The 23,375-nt window shown below is 45.7% G+C and overlaps 1 protein-coding gene across 1 annotated transcript in view; it reads left to right on the forward strand.

The window, feature by feature from the left end:
• The window catches only part of LOC149452165 (membrane-spanning 4-domains subfamily A member 4A-like), a 28,386-nt gene extending 7,049 nt beyond the window's left edge, over nucleotides 1–21,337 (forward strand). Inside the window, exons 3-6 of the mRNA XM_089689703.1 lie at nucleotides 835–891; nucleotides 2,543–2,665; nucleotides 18,537–18,662; nucleotides 20,501–21,337. Coding sequence (XP_089545829.1) covers nucleotides 835–891; nucleotides 2,543–2,665; nucleotides 18,537–18,662; nucleotides 20,501–20,581 — 387 coding nt within the window. The 3' untranslated portion in view covers nucleotides 20,582–21,337. The remainder of the gene's footprint in view (nucleotides 1–834; nucleotides 892–2,542; nucleotides 2,666–18,536; nucleotides 18,663–20,500) is intronic.
• The last annotated feature ends 2,038 nt before the right edge of the window (nucleotides 21,338–23,375 follow it).

Consider the following 23,375-nt stretch of genomic DNA (forward strand, 5'->3'; position numbering starts at 1 on the left):
GTGCCTTGAGATTTCTTCAGGGGTGTCTTGGCAAAATATCTAAAAATTGCCCAAAATTTGTATACAAGCCAACAGGTAGAACAATCCTGCCTTTTAGTTACACAAAGCCACAGGTTTTCATTGTGCACTATTACGATCTTCTAGCCAACCAATGACATCATCAGTTGACAAGGATGTTAGCTGCCTGCACAGCATCCTATTTTAACCCTCCCTTGCCCCCTCTCCATCAGTGCTGCGGTCACATTAGCTAAGTGATGGAGAAAAACTGAGGGAGAAGAGAAACATAGGAATACTAGTCAGTGCCAGTGTGTTAAAGTGTATTTGCTTTGGAACAAATTTATTTTATTTTACACTATCACCATCTAGTGGGCGCTACATAAGTATGACATATTTGTCACTTTAAGAGACTTAGTTTCTAACCTCCCTTAACTGAATGATAGTCCTTCAGCAGGAACTGGTTTGACAAATTGCTGGAAGGGGAAGCCTCCTTAAATGTTCACATTACAGGCTGACCTGCAGCTATATAAATGCACACTCACACAGAATACAGATTATTTTTGGATAAAAAGCTCTTTAAAGGAAACCCCTGCCAAGTGAATGAGTTAACTACTATTAATGGTCTTCTAAAAATTATAGTTATCTGGCTGTCTTGCAGCACACAGCTATTGAAATCATGATTTTTGTTGTGTATAATTATTCGAAAGCAATACGTTCATTAGGCACATAAAAAGTGAACACCACTGAGCCAAATTCTACTAACATGACAAAGCCTAAAACTACCGATTCACCAATTTTTTTTTTCGAGCTAAAGTATATTTTGCTTATATTTCGCAGAACATCATTGCAGGGTCTTTATCAGTGGCAGCTGCTTCCAAGCCTTCCATGTGTCTGGTAAGTGAACCAATACAAGGACTCCTTCTTCTATTGCACAGAGCATACTAAAAAGTCAGAACACTTAAAGCCCCTCTCCAGGATCAATGTCACCTGCCATCCATCCCATCTTTCCACCTCCTCTGTCTTGTCCACTTGAAGTGTCTTTTCTGGCACTTTTTCTTTACATATAACAATCGGTATTTTTTAGTGGAAAAATTTCTTAGAACTCCGAATTATTATATATTTTTAAAGCATAGGCCATAGAAAATAAATTGGTGGGTTTTGCATTTTTATATGCCACACGGTATTTGCACAGCGGTTTTTCAAACACAATTTTTTTTGGGGGGAAAAAATACACTTTTTTAATTTTAATGCACAAAAACAATACATAACCCAATTTTTGGTAAAATATAAAAGGAGATGTGATGCGAGTGAACAGATACCAAATATGTCATGCTTTAAGATTGTGCACAGTCGCACAATGGCGACAAACAATGCAACGCTTTAAAAGCCTTTACAGGTTCCCACTTTAGATTTACAGAGGAGGTCTGGTGCTAGAATTACTGCCCGTTATCTGACATGCACAGTGATAATTCGACCGATGCTTGCAACCGCCTTTGTGCGCAAGCACGAGGGGGACGGGAGCACTTAAATTTTTTTTTAATTAATTAATTTGTTTATTTTAATTTTTACAGTGTCCCTTAAAAAAAAAAAAATTACCACTTTTATTGCTGTCACAAGGAATGTAAATATCCCCTATGAGAGTAATAGGCATGTGACAAAGGTAATAAATGTGGGGGATGAGCTGATGGTGAAAATAAAGTACAGATATTAGGTGGGGGCAGGAAAGGCTTGTCTAAAGAGATGGGTTTTCAGGAATCATCTAAATGTAAACAGAGAAGAAGACAATCAGACAAATTAGGAAAGAGAATTCCATAGGATGGGAGAGACTCGGGAGAAGTCCTGTAGGCGAGCATGGTAGGAGGTGACCAGGGAGCTAGAGAGCAGGAGGTCTTGAGAGGAACGAAGAGAACGATTTGGTTGGCAAATATTGGATTTAAACAACCATAGATGATGATACACCTTAAGATACCACCATACTTATCCTGGAAGAACAAGGTCTTTCAGGAAAGCCAACATTAGCCAAGTGACATTTTTTCCCTATTAAATTATTGGCCAAGGGGGTCAGCTAGGGTCAGGGGGTGACAAAAATATAAATATTCAGATATTTGCCAAAAATTATTTTGGAAGCTTTGGACAATGGTCGCATTTTTTAAAATATTTTAAACAGGCACAAAACTGTTTACTAAAGCCCAGTGAGGGGATAAAACAGGTTAAAGTAGACTTAAACCCAAAACCTAATTTTCTGTATGTTAGTCATCATGCCTTATTGTATAATTTTACAGTCTGAAGCTGACAATGCTAGGCCACTGCCTCACAATTAGCAGCAGCAATGTCCACCTTCCATGCTCACTTAGTTGACCATTGGGTTGCCGAAAGCATGAGCAGTCCTAATAGGAAGGACTAACTGAAGGAGCATGCACAGTAGGGTGGTAACAGTGCTGCTAATCTCAATGCCCTACTCCCTATCTACAAGACCCCACCTCCTTCACTTAGGCAACATGTAAAAATACAGTAAGATAAACATGAACATTTTATTTTCTTACAGATAAAAGGTTCCCTGGGCTTGAGCATTGTGATATCCATTACCTCTGTTATCGGGTTGGCAGTGAACATTGTGGATTTCTTCACCTATCATTACTGCCTTGGTTATTATTATTATCCTTGTGTTGTAAGTATTTCATTAATATTTGCCCATCTATTTATCATTAGGATTGATCTGCTGGTTCTATCTGAACTTAAGTTTGGATCAAATTTTGCTTGTTTGGAGGATCTAAATGAAGCCAAGTTGAACCTCCAGGAGCAGCGGGAAGTGAAGTATTTATTACTATCACTGCTAAGTGTGACGGCTTTCCTCTGAGGCTGATTGTTAGGAAGACAGCAGCTGGCGGCATCCTAACAACCATGAGTTGTTTCTGCTAGGCCCATTTATCTGTCAGCCCAACTGACAGTGGAATGAAAAGCAAAGTGGTGGGGATTGTTTACATTTAAAGAAATGTAATCTCCAAACATGGAAAGGTTTCTTCACAGTGAGAGCTGTGAAATTGTGGAATAGACTCCCTCAACAGTTGGTTCTGGCCAGCTCAGTGGATTACTTTAAAAAATGCCTGGATTATTTCCTAGATACACAGAATATAACTGGATACTAACATTTATTATTTTTTTTTTATTATTATACAGTATTTATAAAGCGCCAATAGTTCGCTCAGCGCTGTACATTACAGAGGGGGACAGAACATGTGACAGAACAATACCAATACAATGCAAAACATGAGGGGATTGAGGGCCCTGCTCTTTCGAGCTTACAATCTAGGAGGGAGGGGATGGTGGCACAGGAGGAGATAGCTGTGGGGGATGGAGTGGTAGGAAGAGTGGAGGAGGTCGGCAAGTTAGCAGGGGGTGGGGTAGGCTTCCCTGAAGAGATGGGTTTTCAGGGTGCGCCTAAAGGAGAGGAGAGTAGGTGATAATCTGATGGGTTGGGGCAGGGAGTTCCAGAGGATGGGTGACACCCTGGAGAAGTCCTGGAGGCGGCCATGGGAGGAGGAGACCAGGGAACTAGAGAGAAGGAGGTCTTGTGAGGAGTGGAGTGTGCGTGCTGGGCGGTACTTGGATATAAGGTCAGTGATGTAGTTCGGGGCAGTATGGTGGACAGCTTTGTACGTCAGTGTTAGGATTTTGAATTTGATCCGTTGCGCAATCGGAAGCCAGTGGAGGGATTGGCAGAGGGGGGTGGCGGAGACAGAGCGGTTGGAAAGGTGAATGAGTCTGGCAGCCGTATTCAGGATCGACTGAAGCGGGGATAGCCAGCGGCGAGGCAGGCAAGTGAGGAGGGAGTTGCAGTACTTGAGTCGTGATATGATGAGGGAGTGGATGAGCTGTTTAGTGGTTTCTGGGGTTAGGAACGTGCGGATTTTGGCGATGTTGCGGAGGTGGAGTCTGCACGAGTTTGTTAAAGATTGGACTTGGGGCTGAAAGGATAGGTTGGAGTCCAGAATGACACCAAGTACTCTGGCCTGCAGGGCGGGTTTGATGGTAGCGTTGTTGGATGTGACGGAGAAGTAAATGGGGGGTGGTGTCCGGGCTGGGGGGAAGACAAGAAACTCGGTTTTGAAGAGGTTCAGTTTAAGGAAGTGGAGCGACATCCAGTCTGATATGTCGCTCAGTAGGTGTGTGATTCGGGCTGAGACCAAGGGGGTGAGGTGGGGGGTTGAGAGATAGATTTGTGTGTCGTCAGCATAGAGGTGGTAGTTGAAGCTGTGAGAGTGTATGAGTTGGCCAAGGGAGGAGGTATAGATGGAGAAGAGAAGGGGCCCGAGGACGGAGCCTTGAGGGACCCCAACAGAGTGAGGGGGAGTGAGGGGGAGGTGGTAGCATTATAGGTAACGCTGAAGGAGCGTTGTGACAGGTAGTGTCAGGGATCTCCTCGATCCCCGCCGCGTTGGGCCCGGCGCAGGCGCACTGCTCCACCCAGTACACGGGCACTAGGTCCGGGCCGGCCGTGGCGTTCGAGTTCGCGCATTCGCAGTAGAAGCCGCGGCCGCCCGCTGGGCACCAATGGCAGCGCAGGGCGGGATATTTAAAGGTCCCTGAGCTGTCATTTTGTTGCCTTCTGGTCTTACCTGCTTCCTGTGTTCCTGTACCTGTGCCTAGTAAGTTATTGACCCGGATTACTCTTGACCTTGCTGATTTCTCCTGCCCAGACCCTTGCTTGCCTGACCTCTCTCCCTGGATGCCCCTTACTAGATCTGACCTCCTGTTGCTGACCTGGCGTGTGACCCGACGATTCTCTGCCTGCTCCCTTGTACCTTACCGTCCTCTACATTACCGACTCGGCCTGTCTGACTACGCACTTGCTCAGCCATCCATCCATCCATCCCATCGGGGTCACCCGACCTCCTCACATCTGGCTCTCCCTGGTTGGAACCCCTGGCGAACACCACTACCACTGACAGGTGTGCTCAGTAGAGGCGACCTGGTCTCGGGGTACTACAAGTCCATCCCCACCATCAGGGGCCCTGGTGAACAAGTACCCTGGGGCTTAGACTCCGCACTCTGGGCACGCCTGACCAGTGGAGTGCTAGTGGTGCCGCTCGGCGGTCCCTCACAGTACCAGAAGGCCATGACTGAGCCTCGAGGAGGACTCTCCCCGTTGGACGAGGTTTGCAGGCACCTGGCTACCCTGACGCAAGCTGTAAGCACATTACAGGACAGATGTCTGCAGATCGAAAATCGGTTTCAGGCCTGCACCATATCTGTTCCTGTTTCACAGGCCCCGGCTCCTGTACCACCGGTCGCAGCAGCCCACGAGCCGGCCCCTGGGCCTCCCACATCACTCCCTATGGCGGAACCCCGAGTACCCTTACCCGAGCGCTTCCATGGGGATCGCACACGCTTTCGGTCATTCCGTGACTCCTGTCTGCTCTATTTTGAACTACAGCCACGGACCTTTTTGACAGAATCAGTGAAAGTGGGGTTTGTTGTCTCCCTGTTGCAGGGTGAACCCCAAGACTGGGCCCACCGACTAAGGGGAAACAATGACCCTCACCTGGTTACGGTCGACAGCTTCTTTAACGCTATGGCCATCCTATATGATGACCCACAACGGGCAGCCTCGGCCGAGGCCACACTATACGCACTCCGACAAGGTCGGCGGGCGGCTGAGGAATACGCCTCTGACTTTAGGCGCTGGATGGGTGACACTCGTTGGAACGAGTTCGCACTTTTGCACCAGTTTCGTATGGGCCTATCAGAGGCTCTGAAAGACGAGCTCGCCCGGGTGGAGGTGCCCGAGACATTAGAGGACTTGATTGCACTCACCATCAAAATTGACCGTAGACTACGGGAGCGCAGATTGGAGAGGTCTGGTCAGGGTTGCGGAAATCCCTGGGGGTCATTTCAGGGATCCAGTCAACATACTAGGCCAAGCATCCAGAACCTGCCGTTTGAAGATGCTCCCGAACCCATGCAGCTAGGCCTGGCTCGGCCTAAACTATCGCCTGAGGAACGCCAGCGCAGACGCTCCCAGAATCTGTGCCTGTACTGCGGCGAAGCTGGTCACATGGTGCGTTCCTGCCCGCAGAAACTGAGTAAGTTCACCTCATCTTCATTATCTGTTGGCAATATGAATCCGTCCCAGTACTTAGTTGTTCCCCTCTCCTTTCAGCTTTCAGAAAGGACCGTGGAGGTGACGGCCATAGTTGATTCGGGGGCATGCAGCTGTTTTGTGGATATCAATTTTGCTCACCAGCAGGGTATTCCCCTCCGCCCAAAGGAGAAGGGGTTTCACATCTTTTTGGCTGATGGTTCCCGGATAAAGTCAGGAGTAGTTAACCAGGAGACCCCTTCCATTGTGACTTCCATTGCCGGTCAGCACCGGGAACTCCTCCGCCTGGATGCTATTGCATCACCCCTTTTCCCAGTCATTCTGGGGCTCCCTTGGTTGCGGGCCCATAACCCCCAAATTGACTGGGAGACTGGGGTTGTCTCGTTCCCTTCCCCATATTGTCGGGAACTGTGTCGAACTTCGGGCCCGGAGGTCCCCCAGGTCCTCCTGTGCTCTGAAGGGGATGACAGCCTAAAACAAGTGATTCCTGCAGCCTACCATAAGTTTCTTGATGTGTTCAGTGAACGGGGAGCAGATGCTCTACCCCCCCACCGCCCATATGACTGTCCTATTGATCTGTTGCCCGGTTCTGAAATTCCGTTCGGGCGAATTTTTCCCCTTTCTGAGCTAGAATTAGGGGCCCTGAAGGACTATATTGAGGATAGCCTCCGAAAGGGATTCATCCGTCCCTCCACTTCCCCAGCAGGTGCAGGGATCTTCTTTGTAGAAAAGAAGGACAAGACTTTGAGGCCATGCATTGACTATCGGGAGCTGAATAGGGTCACCATTAAAAATCGTTACCCATTACCACTGGTACCTGAATTATTCCAGAGCCTAAAAGCTGCAGTAGTGTTTACCAAGTTGGACTTAAGGGGAACCTACAATTTGGATCGCATAAGGGAGGGGGATGAGTGGAAGACGGCCTTCCGCACCCGTTTCGGCCATTTTGAATACCTAGTCATGCCTTTCGGGTTGTGCAATGCGCCAGCCACCTTCCAGCACTTTGTAAATGACATCTTTAGGGACTTCCTGGACATCTTTGTCATCGTCTACTTAGACGACATTTTGATTTTTTCATCCTCCCTGGGGGAGCACAGGGTACATGTAACAAAGGTGTTGGGGCGGTTGCGGCAGCACGGGTTGTACGCTAAAGCAGAGAAATGCTGCTTTGAGCAGGCTAGCGTTACATTTCTGGGTCTGATTATCTCCACCACGGGGGTCGCGATGGACCCTCAGAAGGTCTCAGCGATCCTAGATTGGCCTGAACCCACGGACAGGAAAGGTGTCCAACGTTTTATTGGGTTCGCAAATTTCTACCGGAAGTTCATCAAGAACTTCTCGGGTCTGGTCTCCCCCATCACTCAGTTAACCAAGCTTGGGACGCGATTCAGATGGACGCCCGAGGCACAGGAAGCTTTTGAAGCACTAAAAAGGTTATTTACCTCGGCACCCATTCTGGGGCATCCCGACGCCTCCCTGCCCTACATCTTAGAAGTAGATGCATCTGAAAACGCGGTTGGCTCCATCCTTTCCCAGCGGAAGGGCGCCAAGGAATTACTTCACCCAGTAGCATTCTTTTCACGGAAACTTACCCCTGCGGAGAGGAACTATGACATTGGGGATCGCGAGCTACTGGCTATCAAAACCGCCTTAGAAGAATGGAGGTACCTGCTGGAAGGTGCCTCCCATCCCATCCTGATATTCACGGACCACAAGAACCTGGAATATCTAAGGACGGCCAAACGTCTACGCCCACGACAAGCAAGATGGGCATTGTTTTTCTCGAGGTTCCAGTTCCACATCACATACAGGCCCGGCTCGAAAAACACGAAGCCTGACGCGTTGTCGCGCATGTACGAGGACACCAAGGAGATTCCAGTGCCCGACACTATTCTTCCTGCAGGAAATTTCTTGGCCCTTCAGACAAACCTTCGCTCCGAGATCCTGAGAGCGTCCACAGCAATGTCCACCCCCGATGGGGCCCCCCTCCAGAACAAGGAGGGACTCCTATGGAGGGAGGACCGGATTGTGGTGCCGGAGGATGCCCGAACCTTAGTCTTGGGACATTGCCATGACCATCCACTGGCAGGACATTTCGGGCCGGTCAAGACCCTGGAACTTCTCCGACGTTCCTTCTGGTGGCCGGACATGGCCAAGGATTGTAAGAACTACGTGGGCTCCTGTGCCATCTGCCAGCGGAACAAGCCTTCAAGAAATAAGGCGTGGGGCCCGCTACGTCCATTGCCCATCCCTGAACGGCCGTGGCAGAAAATCTCCATGGACTTCATAGTCAAGCTTCCACCTTCACTGGACCACACAGCAATTCTCGTGGTCGTGGACCGCTTGTCCAAGATGGCCCATTTCATCCCTTTACGGAAGACTCCATCAGCAGCCGAGACGGCGCAAGTCTTTATTCGAGAGATCGTTAGACTGCATGGAGTTCCCAAAGACATCGTCTCGGACCGAGGGGTGCAGTTTACCTCGCGGTTTTGGAGGGCATTGTGCAAGGCCCTGGATATCAAGCTGTCCCTTTCCTCGGCATTTCACCCTCAGACCAATGGCCAGACCGAAAGGACCAATCAGACCCTGGAGCAATACCTTCGATGCTACACATCATTCTCTCAGGACGACTGGGTGCCACTCCTCCCTTTGGCAGAATTCGCGTACAACAACGCTTGCCATTCAGCAACTGGGCAGTCCCCGTTCTTCGCCAACTATGGGTTTCATCCTGTCTTCCTCCCGGACTTGGTCCCGGAATGCCCGATTCCAGCGACACAGGATGCACTGACCTTCTTCACCTCCAACAATAGGAAACTACAGGAAGCCATCCGTCAAGCCCAAGAAGACTACAAGAGGGCTTTTAATAGGAAGCGAAGAGGGGATCTGGTGTTGCAGCCCGGAGAGAAGGTTTGGCTGGCTACGTCAAACTTGAGGATGCTCTGCCCGTCAAAGAAGTTGGGACCTAAATTTATAGGCCCTTTTTGCATCAAACGGATGGTCAATGAGGTGGCCTATGAACTTGTTCTCCCTGAGACACTCAAGATCCACCCGGTCTTCCACGTGTCCCTGTTGAAACCAGTAGTCCCTGATGCCTTCCCGGAACGGGAATCCAGGCCCCCGGAGGCCGTAACGGTTGAAGAGGAAGAAGAATTCGAGGTGGAGGCAATCTTGAAGTGCCGACGAAGGGGGGGCCAGACCCAATTTCTCATCAAGTGGAAGGGCTACGGCCCTGAGGACAATTCGTGGGAACCAGCCCATAATGTCCATACACCTAGGCTTGTCCGGGGGTTTCTTTGTGATCACCCGTGGTGGAGAGATCGGGTGGGCATCCGGAGGTTGCCCGTAGGGGGGGGGGGCAATGTCAGGGATCTCCTTGATCCCTGCCGCGTTGGGCCCGGCGCAGGCGCACTGCTCCACCCAGTACACGGGCACTAGGTCCGGGCCGGCCGCGGCGTTCGAGTTCGCGCATGCGCAGTAGAAGCCGCGGCCGCCCGCTGGGCACCAATGGCAGCGCAGGGCGGGATATTTAAAGGTCCCTGAGCTGTCATTTCGTTGCCTTCTGGTCTTACCTGCTTCCTGTGTTCCTGTACCTGTGCCTAGTAAGTTATTGACCCGGATTACTCTTGACCTTGCTGATTTCTCCTGCCCAGACCCTTGCTTGCCTGACCTCTCTCCCTGGATGCCCCTTACTAGATCTGACCTCCTGTTGCTGACCTGGCGTGTGACCCGACGATTCTCTGCCTGCTCCCTTGTACCTTACCGTCCTCTACATTACCGACTCGGCCTGTCTGACTACGCACTTGCTCAGCCATCCATCCATCCATCCCATCGGGGTCACCCGACCTCCTCACATCTGGCTCTCCCTGGTTGGAACCCCTGGCGAACACCACTACCACTGACAGGTGTGCTCAGTAGAGGCGACCTGGTCTCGGGGTACTACAAGTCCATCCCCACCATCAGGGGCCCTGGTGAACAAGTACCCTGGGGCTTAGACTCCGCACTCTGGGCACGCCTGACCAGTGGAGTGCTAGTGGTGCCGCTCGGCGGTCCCTCACAGGTAGGATGAGAGCCAGGAGAGAGCAGAATCTCTGAGGCCGAGGGAGTGTAGTTTTTTGAGGAGGAGGGGGTGGTCGACTGTGTCGAAGGCCGCAGAGAGGTCAAGGAGTAGGAGCACTGAATAGTGGCCATTAGCTTTGGCGGTTAGCAGGTCGTTAGAGAGTTTGAGTAAGGCAGTTTCGGTGGAGTGTAGGGGACGGAAGCCGGACTGTAGGGGATAGAGGAGGTTATTGTCGTTGAGGTGAGAGCATAGGCGGGTGTAGACTAGGCGCTCGAGGAGTTTAGATGTAAATGGGAGAAGGGAGATGGGTCTGAGGTTGTTTGGGTCATTGGGGTCCAGGGAGGGCTTTTTAAGTATGGGGGTGATGTGTGCATGTTTCAGAGGGGAGGGGAAAGTGCCGGAGGAGAGGGAGAGATTGAAGATGTGGGTGAGGGAGCGTAGGATGGAGGGGGAGGGAGGTCGTAGGAGTTGTGAGGGGATAGGGTCGAGGGGGCAGGTGGTGAGGCGGGCATCAGAGAGGATTTTGGAGACTTCCTCGATGGTAGTAAGGTCAAAGGTGCGGAGTGTTGGGGGATCTTCAGTATGAGGAATGTAGGGTGGGGTGGAAGAGGAGGTCAGAGCAGTGGTGGGGCCGTGGGATAGGGGTGATGAGGGGGTAGCTGAGTGAGGGTGAAGGGGGTTGGAGAGAGTTTGAGCAGCGACGAAGTCCCTGCGGGTTATGTCGAGGGGGAGGGGGGATGAGGGGGTAGCTGTGTGAGAGGGGACGGGTTGAGAGGGCGTGTGAGTTGCGGCAATGTCCTTGCGAATTGTGTCAATCTTGTTTTTGAAGTGATTGGCAATCTCAAGGGCAGTGAGTGAGGTGCTGGGTGGAGGTGGGGGTGGAGAGAGTAGAGAGTTGAAGGCGGAGAAGAGTCGGCGAGGATTGGAATAGAGGGCCTTGATGACTTGATGAGGGTCAGGAAGTAGGCTTGTTTGGCAGCATGGAGGGAGGAGGTGTAGGTGTGGAAGGCAGATTTGTAACGGGTGAAGGCTTGTTGGGATTTGGTTTTGCGCCATAGTCGCTCCAGGGCACGACTGTGTTGTTTGAGGGTTTTGGTGTGATCAGTCTGCCAGGGCTGGAGCGGTCGGGGTCTGATGTTGCGTGTGGTTAAAGGCGCTAGTGAGTCAAGGGCTGTTGAGAGCACGTTGTTGTAGGCGGTCATAGCCAAGTCAGGGCAGGACAGGGGGAGGATGCGGTCGTGGAGTTGATCAGCTGCAGAGTGGAGGGAGGCAGGGTTAAGGTTGGGTAAAGTTGATCCAGGGAATATCCAATTGCCTCTCGGGAGATCAGGAAGGAATTTGTTCCCCTGCAGGAGCAAATTGGATCATGCTTTGCTGGGGTTTTTTTTTGCCTTCCTCTGGATCAACTATGGGTGTAGGATTATAACTTTTTTTTATCCTTTCCAGTATTCAAGCCAGATCCTTCAGTTGTGGTATGGACATTAGGTGGGAACCCATGCAAAAAAAAAAACAAACTGCATATTTATGGATTTAAAGGGGGATCCCTAAGCAAAAGCAAGAAAAAAAATGTGAGCTCAAAAATCCACACCAGACCATGGTCCAAGCACCACAGGAAAAGGGTGTCCATATGTTGAGGGCAAGGGTTTTGTTCCACAGCTCTGGCCCTGTGGTCGTGGGGATCTGCGGGTGAGGGTTTATAGTAACCACTTGAAGACCCAGCCTTTTCTGACACTTTGTTTACATTTAAAAATCTGTATTTTTTTGTTAAAAAATTCTTTACAACCTCCAAACAGTATATATTTTGGTAAAGAGTAAGAATAAAATGCTGGGTTTTGCAATTTTTTTTGTCACATGGTATTTGTGATGCATTTTGTTGGGGGGGAAAATATACTTTAATGAATTTTAATGCACAGAAACACAATATAATGCCTACATTTTTGGTAAAGTATAAAAGATAATGTTATGCTGAGTAAATAGATACCAAACATGTCATATTTTAAAACTGCGTAAAACTATGGTATTTAAAAAATCTCCATAGATGACACTTTATAAGTCTTTACAGGTTACCAGTTTAAAGTTACAGAAGAGGTCTGGTGCTAGAATTATTGCTCTTGCTCTGACGCTTGGGCATTACCTCACGTGTGGTGCAATTGCCATTCACGTGTTCACCTTTGCACGGGGGGGGGGGGGGGGCAGAGAGCTTTCAATTACTTTTATTTTATTATTTATTTATTTACACTATTTCTTTAAATGTTTTTTAACCACTTGCACTCCAGAGGATTTACCCCACCCCCTTTCCTGATCCTGACCAGGCCATGTTTTGCATTCCGGCGCTGCGTTACTTTAACTGACAATTGCGCGGTCATGCAACACTGCACCCAAATGAAATGAAATTTATGTCCTTTTTTTTCTACGAATAGAGATTTCTTTCAGTGGAATTTGATCGCCTGTGCGTTTATTTTTTGCGCTACAAAAATGTTTGAAAATTTTGAAAAAAACCCCAATATTTTTGACTTTTTGCTATTAAACATATCCAGTAAAAAAAAAATAAACAAAATCTAATTTCGTCATAAATTTAGGCCATCATGTATTCTGCTACATGTCTTTGCTAAAAAAAAAAATCCCAATACTTGTAAATTAATTGGTTTACGTGAAAGTTATAGCGTTTACAAATGGCAGTATATATACTGGGATTTATTTTTTATTTTTTTACTAGTAATTGAGGCAATCAGCGACTTACAGCGAGACTGCGGCAGGAATTCTAACACTAATGTACGTCTTCAAGTGGGTAATCTGGAAAGCTCCTTTAAAAATACGGTGGGCCCCAAATATCACTCAACTCCCCCCCATGTGAATGAGCAAGCGGTACATAGTACCCATACTCATTCACTGAAAAATCCCAGTGTGGATCCTATGTCCCAGTATATGGGCAAGAAAACAGAATGTCAGTGTTTTGTCTGTGAGGGTTCATAGGCTTTGGGGTAATTGGGAGCACTGTTGGTTCCAAGGAGTCAGAGGATGAGGCTAGCTGACAGTGCTGTCACAGGGTGGTGTGCCCTGTCCTACATCTTTCCAAGCTGCCAGCAGATTGTCCCACTGTGCTATTAAAGATATGTAGGGTCCCTACCAGTGCTTGCTGGAACATGTGTGTGTCATCATGTGGCTCTGCTTCCAACAGAAAGATTCAATGCCATGGTCATATTACCTTCCATATGTTTGAGGAAGGTCAGGGAAGGCTTTATGTAGACATTAATAGTGGCTGGGTGCCTGCCACTGTGGTGTAATCCAAAAATATTGTGGAAGGGGGCCAATTCCCACACTGGAATGGGAGCAGTTGCAAAACCAGCAGTTTTGTCAACCTAGCATTGAGACACTGGGATGCCCAACTTGACTAGAAAGAACAGATTGAGGACAAACTTCCTGTGTTTATGTACAAAAAGATGGATCCTGAATGTTACTCAAGCCGGAGTGGTATCAGTTCCTTTCAAATCAGTAGCAGTGCTACTTTAAAGAGCACTAGGTCCCCTTGTGTGAACTCTCACAAAGTCCCAGTACTTGGTGAGGAAATGCCAGCCAACTTGGCTGATTTTGATAAATGTCCCAGAGCAAGGGATTAGGTTAGTTGTGACACTGTCCCCATGAAAGCATGCTGGATATTGCATCTAGCAGCCTTCTCCCTAGGCCCTGGGGGTCTACAGGTACCCACTCTGTCCCTTACATCCTATGACTTTGCATAAGACTGCTTGTTCAGGCCTTTTGGCTGTGCTAGTCTTCTATACTGAACAGGGTTTCTTCTGAATAATGTGAGTTGTAGTGCAGTTCCTTCTTTCTAACTGTATCTCCTTCCTTCCTCCTCAGCTTCAGCCTGGAGACAGACCCCCCCCCCCTTCCTCAGAGTCCCCTCCCAGGCCTCATGATCCTCAACACTCCATCTTCCACCCGGTCACCAGACTCCCCTGCTAGCTAGGCATCCTCATATTTATAGGCCCAGCTGCCAGGCCTCCTGCCTGGGATTGGCCATTCCCCCATGAATATGCAGAACTTGATCTCTGCCCACTAGTTTCTAACATCTCCTGGAAGACTCCAGAACCATGGGAAGGTGCCAGAGACCTGACCTGTTGAGCCTTCCAGACTGACCTGAAGTAAACCCAAACAGACATGCTCACTTCAGCTACTTCTGTAAGCCAAGCTGAATTTACTTCTCTAGCACCCCTACAGAGTGCTACACTTTTATCAGGCTGATACACTGCAGAAAAAGCTTCAGACATCAATGGTGCTTCAGTGGCTAAAAAATCCCACAATAAAGATCTCTATGGACTAGCTTTAGGGATAGCAGTGGTCTGTGTCTGTGGGGTATTGCCTCCAGATTGAATAGGGCACCTTAGCCATCTAGTTCTCTGCAAACTGCCTCTACCCCTTGACAAAAACCTTCCTCTTTGGTCCTCTGTCTCTCCCTCAGCTAATTCTTCTCCAACTAGTGAGACTTGGCAGTATGCTCCAGCTATAGGAACAACACTGCCTTTTGCTGTTCCATGCCACTGTGGTCCTAGTACTCTTTTCCTTATCTTCAATATCTGAAACTATGAATTTTTGTGCTTGACCAAAATCATCCTACCACAGCAAGTGACTGTTCATATGATGAAATAATTCATCTGACTCTTACAGGCTAGTTTGTGAGACTATGGTGGGCTTAGCTTCTCACTTTTTAAAAGTTAAAATCCTATCCTCATCTATCCTGTGTGTGGGGACATCATTTATAGCTACAAATGGAGATGAATAAAAAATAAATGTTATAAAACTTGTGATCTGTTATTTGAGTGACAATAGCTTCTAATTACTAATTGTGAATCGCCCACACTTAACACATACTAGTGTGTCAAAGCAATACTAAATACCAAAGTTGTGCTGCGCTTCACTCAAAATTACTAAATGTAAAACATATGCGCATCCAAGTGCTACTATTAATAATACATATCGACGTAAAATAAATGTATCAATCAATGTCAGATTCCAAAAACAAAGTCCATAAACAAGTGAGAAAAATATGAAAGAGGTCAGAAAAAAAGTCCATACATATACTTCTTCAAACGTGCATAGTTCACTTAGAAAAAAATATAAAAAATAAAAAATTCTAAAATATCCCATGCTTCTTAATTGATGATTTTGTGTGAACAAACTTTCATAAATGTGCTCCCCCACTGGTTGTGCTCTCACCTCAAATATATGGCCAAACCATTAAGTAAGGTCATATAACGCTTGTGCCCCTTTTAAATGGGTCAGAGTATGGATGAGATGGTATCTTGTTATTTGGGGTCCTCCTTTGTTCAATTGCAAGGCTCTCCTTCCACGGTGGTTTATGTAGAGGAATAATCAGATCATAGTGTGATATCCTTTTAAACCCGTTTTATTATTAACCACTTCCCGTCCGGCTGTTGTATATAAACAGCCAGATGGTGGCAGTGCAGGGGCGGGTTGCAGTTCATAAACGGTGCCAGCCATTTTGAACTGTGTGCGCTCCCTGGGAGAGCGCGGCACCGCAATCCAGTGCCTGCTGTGTCCTCAGGACACAGCTGAACACTGATCACTGTACAGGACCTCTGTGTGAGGTCCTGATCATGTGTTCACTGATTGGCCAATCAGTGATCACATGAATAGGTGTAAGCAAGATGTCACTTCTGACATCATTGCTTACTATGTATGAAATCTGTGAATAATCACAGATGTCACATGGTACAAGCCTATTCATAACAGCCTTGTACCATGTGACAAGCTGTGACCAATCACAGCTCTTACAGTATTTCTCAATGTCTGCAAGAATGCAGCCAGAGAGAAGGAGAAATTATTGCTTTTACAGCCTTTATGGGTGTAAAAGCAATCAGTGTAAAAAAAAAAAATCTTCATCACCCACCACAAGTAGTACAGTGTCACTATGATGACACTGTACTGCTAGGGTGACAGTATGTTAAAAAAAAAACATAAATAATATAAAAATAAAATCAGAATTTTGAAAAATTATAATTTTTGGTTATAAACTAATTTGGGTTATTTTTTTTACTAAAAAGATAACTTTTGGGCAAGATTTATGATGACATATTATTTATTTGCAACGTTTTATAAGAAAAACACTTTTTTTCAAAATTTTGGACTTTTTCATTTATATAGCAAAAAAAAATAAAAATCCCAGTGGTGAATAAACACCACCAAAATAAAGTTTTATCTGTCTCAAAAAAATGCTAAAAAATTCATATGGGTACAATGTTGCATAACCGCACAATTGTCATTCAAAGTGTGATAGCGCTGGAAGCTGAAAATTGGCCTGGACAGGAAGGGGGTAAAAGTGTCCGGACTTGAAGTGGTTAAAAAATTGCACTCACATATAATCTGTATGTAAAACCGTTTTGTGCACAAAATCCTCCAGATTTTTTTCAGTGGTGAAAAACCTAAACTTGCCAGCTGGTGTCAGTATGGAACCATCGAGCATGGTGACGTCAAAGCCCCTCCCCATAAATTTAGAGAGACACAAGCGTTATATGACCCTACTTAATGGTTTGGTCATATATATGAGGTGAGAGCACAACCAGTGGGGGAGCACATTTATGAAAGTTTGTTCACACAAAATCATCAATTAAGTTGATGATTCAATGATAAGTCATCATTTAGTAATTTTGAGTGAAGTGCGGCACAACTTTGGTATTTAGTACAAATGGAGGCCAGTCTTTGTCTATACCAGTTCTGCACAATGTTTTTAAACAGGCAGGGTTTCGATGTTTATTTCTAATGTCTGGGCTGTGCAATGCGGTCCATCAATTTCTGTGTAGTTTCTCCAAGGTTGCAGAGACATATTAGTGCATAAATTACAAGTGAGTAGAGGCAAGTAGGTTCTGCCCTGTCCTAGGTTGTTTATAATTGCTGCATGTGATCAACAAGGTGCTTTGAACATGCTAGTCGGGGAAAGGAACCCACAAACTTCACCCTGAAGAATGTTTGTTTAACTCCCCTGGGCACTGGTTGAAAATTATATTGGATGAGTAAATCTCTTAAACTAGGGGTCGCCATACTTTCTAAATAAAGGGCCAGTTTACTGTCCTTCAGAATTTAGGGTGGCCGAACTATGCCCAGTGGGAGCAAACAATGCCCGATCTTTGGTATTAGGTGGAGAAATAGTTGGAGAATAGTGTACAATTTTTGTTGTTGGTGTCAGTGGCTGGAATAGTGCCCCATTATCGGTGTCAGTGGCAGGAATAATGCCTAAAGGGCCAAATAAAGACTGCATCTGGCCACCGCTGTCTTAAACTATGGTTTTGGTAAAAAAGTCTGCATGGGTACTGTTTGCAATTCAGGAATTAATTGGTATCCTTCAGAGAGCAAATGTCAGTAACTCTTTAACCTACGCTATTATTTTGCATTTATTTGGATTAAATAATGGTTGATGGTTAATTAAACTGTACTTGATGAAGAGCAGGACGTTCGAAAACCTTTGTATTTACCTTTGTACCAAGATTGCAGCAATAGCACTACTTTGGGAGTGTGGGATTTCTTGGGGCAGGTAGGAACCTTTCTGTCTCCAGGACCTGGCATCACCAGTGTGGCACACAGCTTAACAGTGCAACTTGAGAGAATCCCACCCCTTTGGGCTTTGGGATAATATATATCAAAAACAAAGAAAAAAAATGGGGTGGAATGCAGAAGCTAAACAGCAACAGTTGTTGATGACACAAAAAAAGGTTGTGGGGGGGTACCCTAGATTAGCCCACCACAGTGCAGTCCATGTTGATTTACAGTTACACAGCTTACCAGCAATTAATTCTCCCAACACACAGACTATCAGCTCTCGATAAAATACTCTAACACACACTGTCAAATGTCTCCTGAGCACCCTGCCATTTATAGTAGGGGTGCTGGCACATAACAATTCCTCCATTACTTCTCCATTCTAAGCCACCAGGCTTAAGTAAAAAGGCCAAGAGGTTATGGTGGTTCGTTAGTTGCTATGGTGCTGAAATTGTGCGTTGGGTCCATAAACTATGAAAGGGCTGTGTTCACCTTGAACCCATATCTCATCCTCAGTATCTAGCTCCCTAGAGTATCCAAGGCTGATCCACTTCATTCTTTCTTTCTCCTTACCTCAGTCCAAGACTCAGACATCAGCCACTTTTATACAGTAGATTTCTATGAGTATAGTAATTTTATGTCCAGTATGTGATGCATAAAATCTTTAGATACGCTTCCCAAAGGAGAAAATGGAGAAAATAGCCCATTCATTTTAGTTTTGGATTTTTAATGTATTTTTTTCAGACTGGGCACATCAAAGCGGACTTGTTCAAGGGTATTTTACTCTTACAGCTTCAACTATCCTTTTAAAATGGTATTTTGCATTCACAGATTGGAGGCGAAGTTCTTCGTGGATTTTTCATTGCTACATATATTGTGCAATTCTCCATTTCCATTAGATTGTCTGTGGTTGGCTGTCGTGCTCAAAAACACTCAAATCCAACAGTACCCACTCAGGTAAGAGTCAAAGTATTCACATCTCATTAAACTGGAATAGCTTTAACACAAAGCCACACAGACCTGATGCTAAAGCAGTAGTTCATTGTGCTATGTTAGTGTATTGGGGTGCCATTCATTTTTAATGGCACCCTAACTCAAATCTCAGTCTTTATTTTTTCTTCCAAAAATCAGACAAAAGAAACAGGTAACTTTAAACAAAAACAGTCCATAATTCGGGTATACAACTAATAACACAACAGCTCACCGCCAGTATACTAGTTCCACAACAGAGTTTAAGGTCCCCACCTGCTTCCCAGGAGCCCAAGCAGTGTCTCAGTAGCCAGATAGTTCACTGACTTCTCACAAAGGTGTCCTTTCCCACACAACACCTCACAGACACCTGCCGACTACTTCCTCGCCTTTTCAGTCCTCTCAGGGACAGGTTAAAATTTCAGGACCAAAGGTCCAAACATCAGGGTTGGAGGATTGAGAGTTACACAGCTTTGCCATATAGCAAAGTTTAGCCTAACAGGGGAGGAGAGCTGATATTTTCCCCAATAACACTTACAGATCTCCCCTACCATTTGACTGGTCAGTTAAAAGAAACAGCAGACTGATGAGCTCATCTCTCTGTCTGCTCTCTCCTCCTATCAGCATGCTCCTGCACTGCAGCACAATCAGTTGGCTCCTTGCACTGCTCTTCTCACCAGAACTGACGTCCTGGCGCACCGGAAATGACGTCCCGGCGCACCGGAAATGACGTCCTGGTGCTCCGGAAATGACCTCAGTGGAACATGAAGCCGAAAACAACCATCGAAGGCGCTCAGTTGGAAGGAGACCAATCACAACAGGTCCCGATTACCATGACAACACATTTTGCACAGTTTAGTGCTTTGTCACAGTCCTGTCGATGATTGTGTTTCACGGAAGTCACTTCTGGTGCACTGTGACGTCACTTCCGGTGTGCAATCTCTGGCACACCGAGGAGGTCCTGTCTTCTCCTCTCATCCCTCTAGTGGTGTTTCTTTAGATCGCTGGCCTTGGACATCTTTACACCATCCATTGTGGCTCTCCCATGGTCCACCCACAGAGCTCACCACCCAGGCTCTCCATTGCCATGTCTACACAACAGTAAGCAGCTCAGATCATTCCTTCAGTCTATGGTTTGCACTGATCCCTATATAACATCCATTTATGGATACATCCCAATGGTGATTTGGTTTTATTGTTCCAATAAACTGTTTAACATTGTCTGCTGGTCATGAACACCATTGTTTTTATTCTGGACTCTCACCACGAGCGCTCTGATTTTTTATGCTTCTTCTCTTGACAATATACTCCCATTGGAGCAGCTGTGGGATTGTCTTCCTTTCATTCCTGGTTACACTGTGTTGGTTGAGGGCATTAGCACCTAGTCGTTTGTCTTTGTTTTTGGCTTCTGGCATTTTTTTCTACAGCCAGTAAACTTCCCAGCATGTTATCCTATGTGTCCATGCACGCATAGGCTTTAATCAGTGTTTTTTGACGGGCGTTTTCTGGCTGGGCAAAAAACCCCAGAACTAGTGGGTTTCAAGAGGAGGTTTTTAGACATAAAAACATCCTAATGCTAGTAAAGGCGGTAAAATGCAGCAAAACTGTGGTTTTTTTTTTTCAGCCAAAATTTTATTTTTTTTTTTTTTAAAAATGCTAATGCAGCAAAACGTGACTAGATGCAGCAAAACGCTAATGTAGAAATGCTAAGAGACGTGGAAAAACTAACGTTTTTAATGCAACTTTATACAGCTAAAGCTACCAATGTTTTTTAAATGCCCAGTGTGCATGAGGCCTTCATCTAATATATATATTTTTATTCCCAGGTATTTGTGGTACAGAACGGTGGTGAAGTTCTGCAACCAGCTGCAGTACCTGGATCCTATCCCACCTACTCTCCACAATAACCACCTTACATGACACAATGAGCAGAGGACCAACAGCATAGCAGAATCCCCAATTGTCTTTTACTCATTTGTTTCTCAACTCCTTCCCCATCATAATTTACTAAGATGTTTGCTATTTGTAAAGATCCCTCCCACACGGTGCTTCACAGACCTGTCACTGTTACTGCATATGAACAATAATAGTGTCCCGAAGGACATGATTTCAACAGCTTTCCAGTGCGCTGGCTCGTTGAGGAATGGAGACACTCAATGCAGTTCTATAGAAGAAAAATAAAGGAAAGGAGTTTCCGTGGACTTATAGACCACAGCAAGAAAATGGCAAGGGAACCTGAATAATTTGAAAGTTGAAAACAGAATTTGAAGCAATAATAAGTATTTCCTAAAGACAGATGTAAAAAATTTGAAGAAATCTCGCATAGCTGGACAAGAATAGTTTTTTGTCTATTCTGCATTTATTTTTGGTAAATGTATATTGTATTTAACCACTTAACCTCCGAAAGGTTTTACCTCCGAGCATTTTTTGCTATTTAGCACTGAGCTACTTTAACTGACAGTTGCGCGGATATGTAAAACTGTACCCAAATGAAATTTTTTGTATTTTTTTCACACAATAGAGCTTTCTCTTGGTATTTAATCACCACTGGGATTTAAATTTTTTGCTATATAAACGAAAAAATACTTAAAAATATGAAAAAGAAAAGTGTATTTCTTAGTTACTGTATAAAAGTTTGCAAATAAATAATCTTTCTTCATAAATTTAGACCAAAATGTATTCTGCTACATTTCTTTAGTAAAAATAACTCAAAGTGTATATTATTTAGTTTGTGTGAAAGTTATAGAGACTACATACTAGGTTATATATACATTATATTGCCAAAATTATTGGGCCAGCCCTCCAAAGCATTGCATCCAGGTGTTTCAAACACTTCCATGGTCACAGGTGTATAAAATCAAGCACCTAGGCATGCAGACTGCTTCTACACACATTGGAGAAAGACTGGGTCGCTCTCAGGAGCTCAGTGACTTCAAACGTGGTACCGTGATAGGTTGTCACCTGTACAATAAATCCATCCCTGACATTTCCTGGCTACTAAATATTCCACAGCCAACTGTTAGTGGGATTATAATAAAGTGGAAGCAACTGGGAACAACACCAACTCATCCACGAAGTGGTAGGCCATGTAAAATGACAGAGTGGGGTCAGAGCATGCTGAAGCGCATAGTGCACAGAAGTCGCCAACTGTCTGCAGAGTCAATAGCTAAAGACCTCCAAACTTGGTGTGGTGTTCAGATTAGCACAACAACAGTGTGTAGAGAGCTTCATGGAATGGGTTTCCATGGCTGAACAGCTGCATCCAAGCCTTAAATCACCAAGTACAATGCAAAGCGTTGGATGCCGTGGTGTAAAGCACGATGCCACTGGACTCTAGAGCAGTGGAAACATATTCTCTGGAGTCACCAACCACACTTTTCTGTCTGGCAGTCCAATGGATGTGTCTGGGTTTGGTGGTTGCCAGGAGAACAGTACTTTCCTGACTGCATTGTGCCAAGTGTAAAGTTTGGTGGAGGGGGGATTATGATGTGGGGTTGTTTTTCAGGGGTTGGACTTGACCCCCTAGTTTCAGTGAAGGGAACTCTTTTTTTTTTTTTTTTTTTAAAAGACTTTATTAGGTTTTATCTTATACACACATGAACCAACGATAAAAGTTATACAGTATACATAGCGTAGCAACATGTCAAAGCAGGTAACAAAATCCAGAAATACCAATTGTTCTCATAAAGAATATGCAAAAGCCCCAAGAGAGACAAAGAGAAAAACAACGATGTGTAGGAATAAAAGATTTACTTATAGAAAAGGGAGACATCGCACGAAGTGTCGAAATGTAAGGGCTTAGGAGTAATGTATCCAGGTTTTTGAGAAGATACGAGTCAAAAGATGCGTAGGTATAAGTCTAGAGAGATAAGCAGATATATTCCATGTTAGCCAATAGTCAAATGACCAGGAGGAGGGTCAACGTGCATATGGATAGGAAGTGGGAGCAAAATAAGAAAACATAGAATAGAGATTAGACCGTAGTGAAAGAAGGAGAAAGAAAATTGAGAAAACAAGTCTAGAAAGGAATAGACCATCAGGAAAGACAGAAAGAAAAAAAAAAAAAAAGAGAAAGAGAAAGGAGGGAGAAGTAGAAGACTTAGGAATGTATTGCCTAGGTTCAGAGGCCAGATGACCGGAAGAACATGTCAGTAACAAGAAACAGCTCGGCAGTGTGTGGGGGTGTAGATGGGCTAGTATGGGGACATTTCACTAAGAGTCAACAAAGAGGCGAGGTTGTGAGAGAAAGAGAATATAAGAAAACTGAAAACTGAATCCAAAGTGGAAGGAGGGTAGATTGTCAAAATAGCGAGGTGAAGTAAAAGTCCAAGAAGGCCCAGAAAGTGTAATTTAAACAGTCAGATTACCCCTAATACGAGCAATACATAATGCATCAGGAATATCCCAGAGGCTAAATTAGGACCAGGCTAGAAATCCGTGTGAGGGGTGCTGAGACTCCGAGGAAGGGAGTATTCTTGAAACATATTGTCCCCACTTGCGGTTGAACTTTTCCTCTCCTGGAGTAGATGGGGAGTTATGAATGCTGAGCCGCTCCAAACGAAGTAGAGAGTGTAAGTCCAATTTGACATCCGAAATGGTTGGCGGGCAGTTGGAGACCCATTTTTTTAAAATTGACCTTCTCGCTGCCATCAGGCAGGTGGAGAGCCACGGTTTGGCAGTTCTGAGCAGAGCAATGTGCTG

Source organism: Staurois parvus, unplaced genomic scaffold, assembly GCF_062004578.1.
Source record: "Staurois parvus isolate SC_StPar_1 unplaced genomic scaffold, SC_StPar_1.0 ptg000493l, whole genome shotgun sequence".
NCBI classification, from domain to species: domain Eukaryota; kingdom Metazoa; phylum Chordata; class Amphibia; order Anura; family Ranidae; genus Staurois; species Staurois parvus.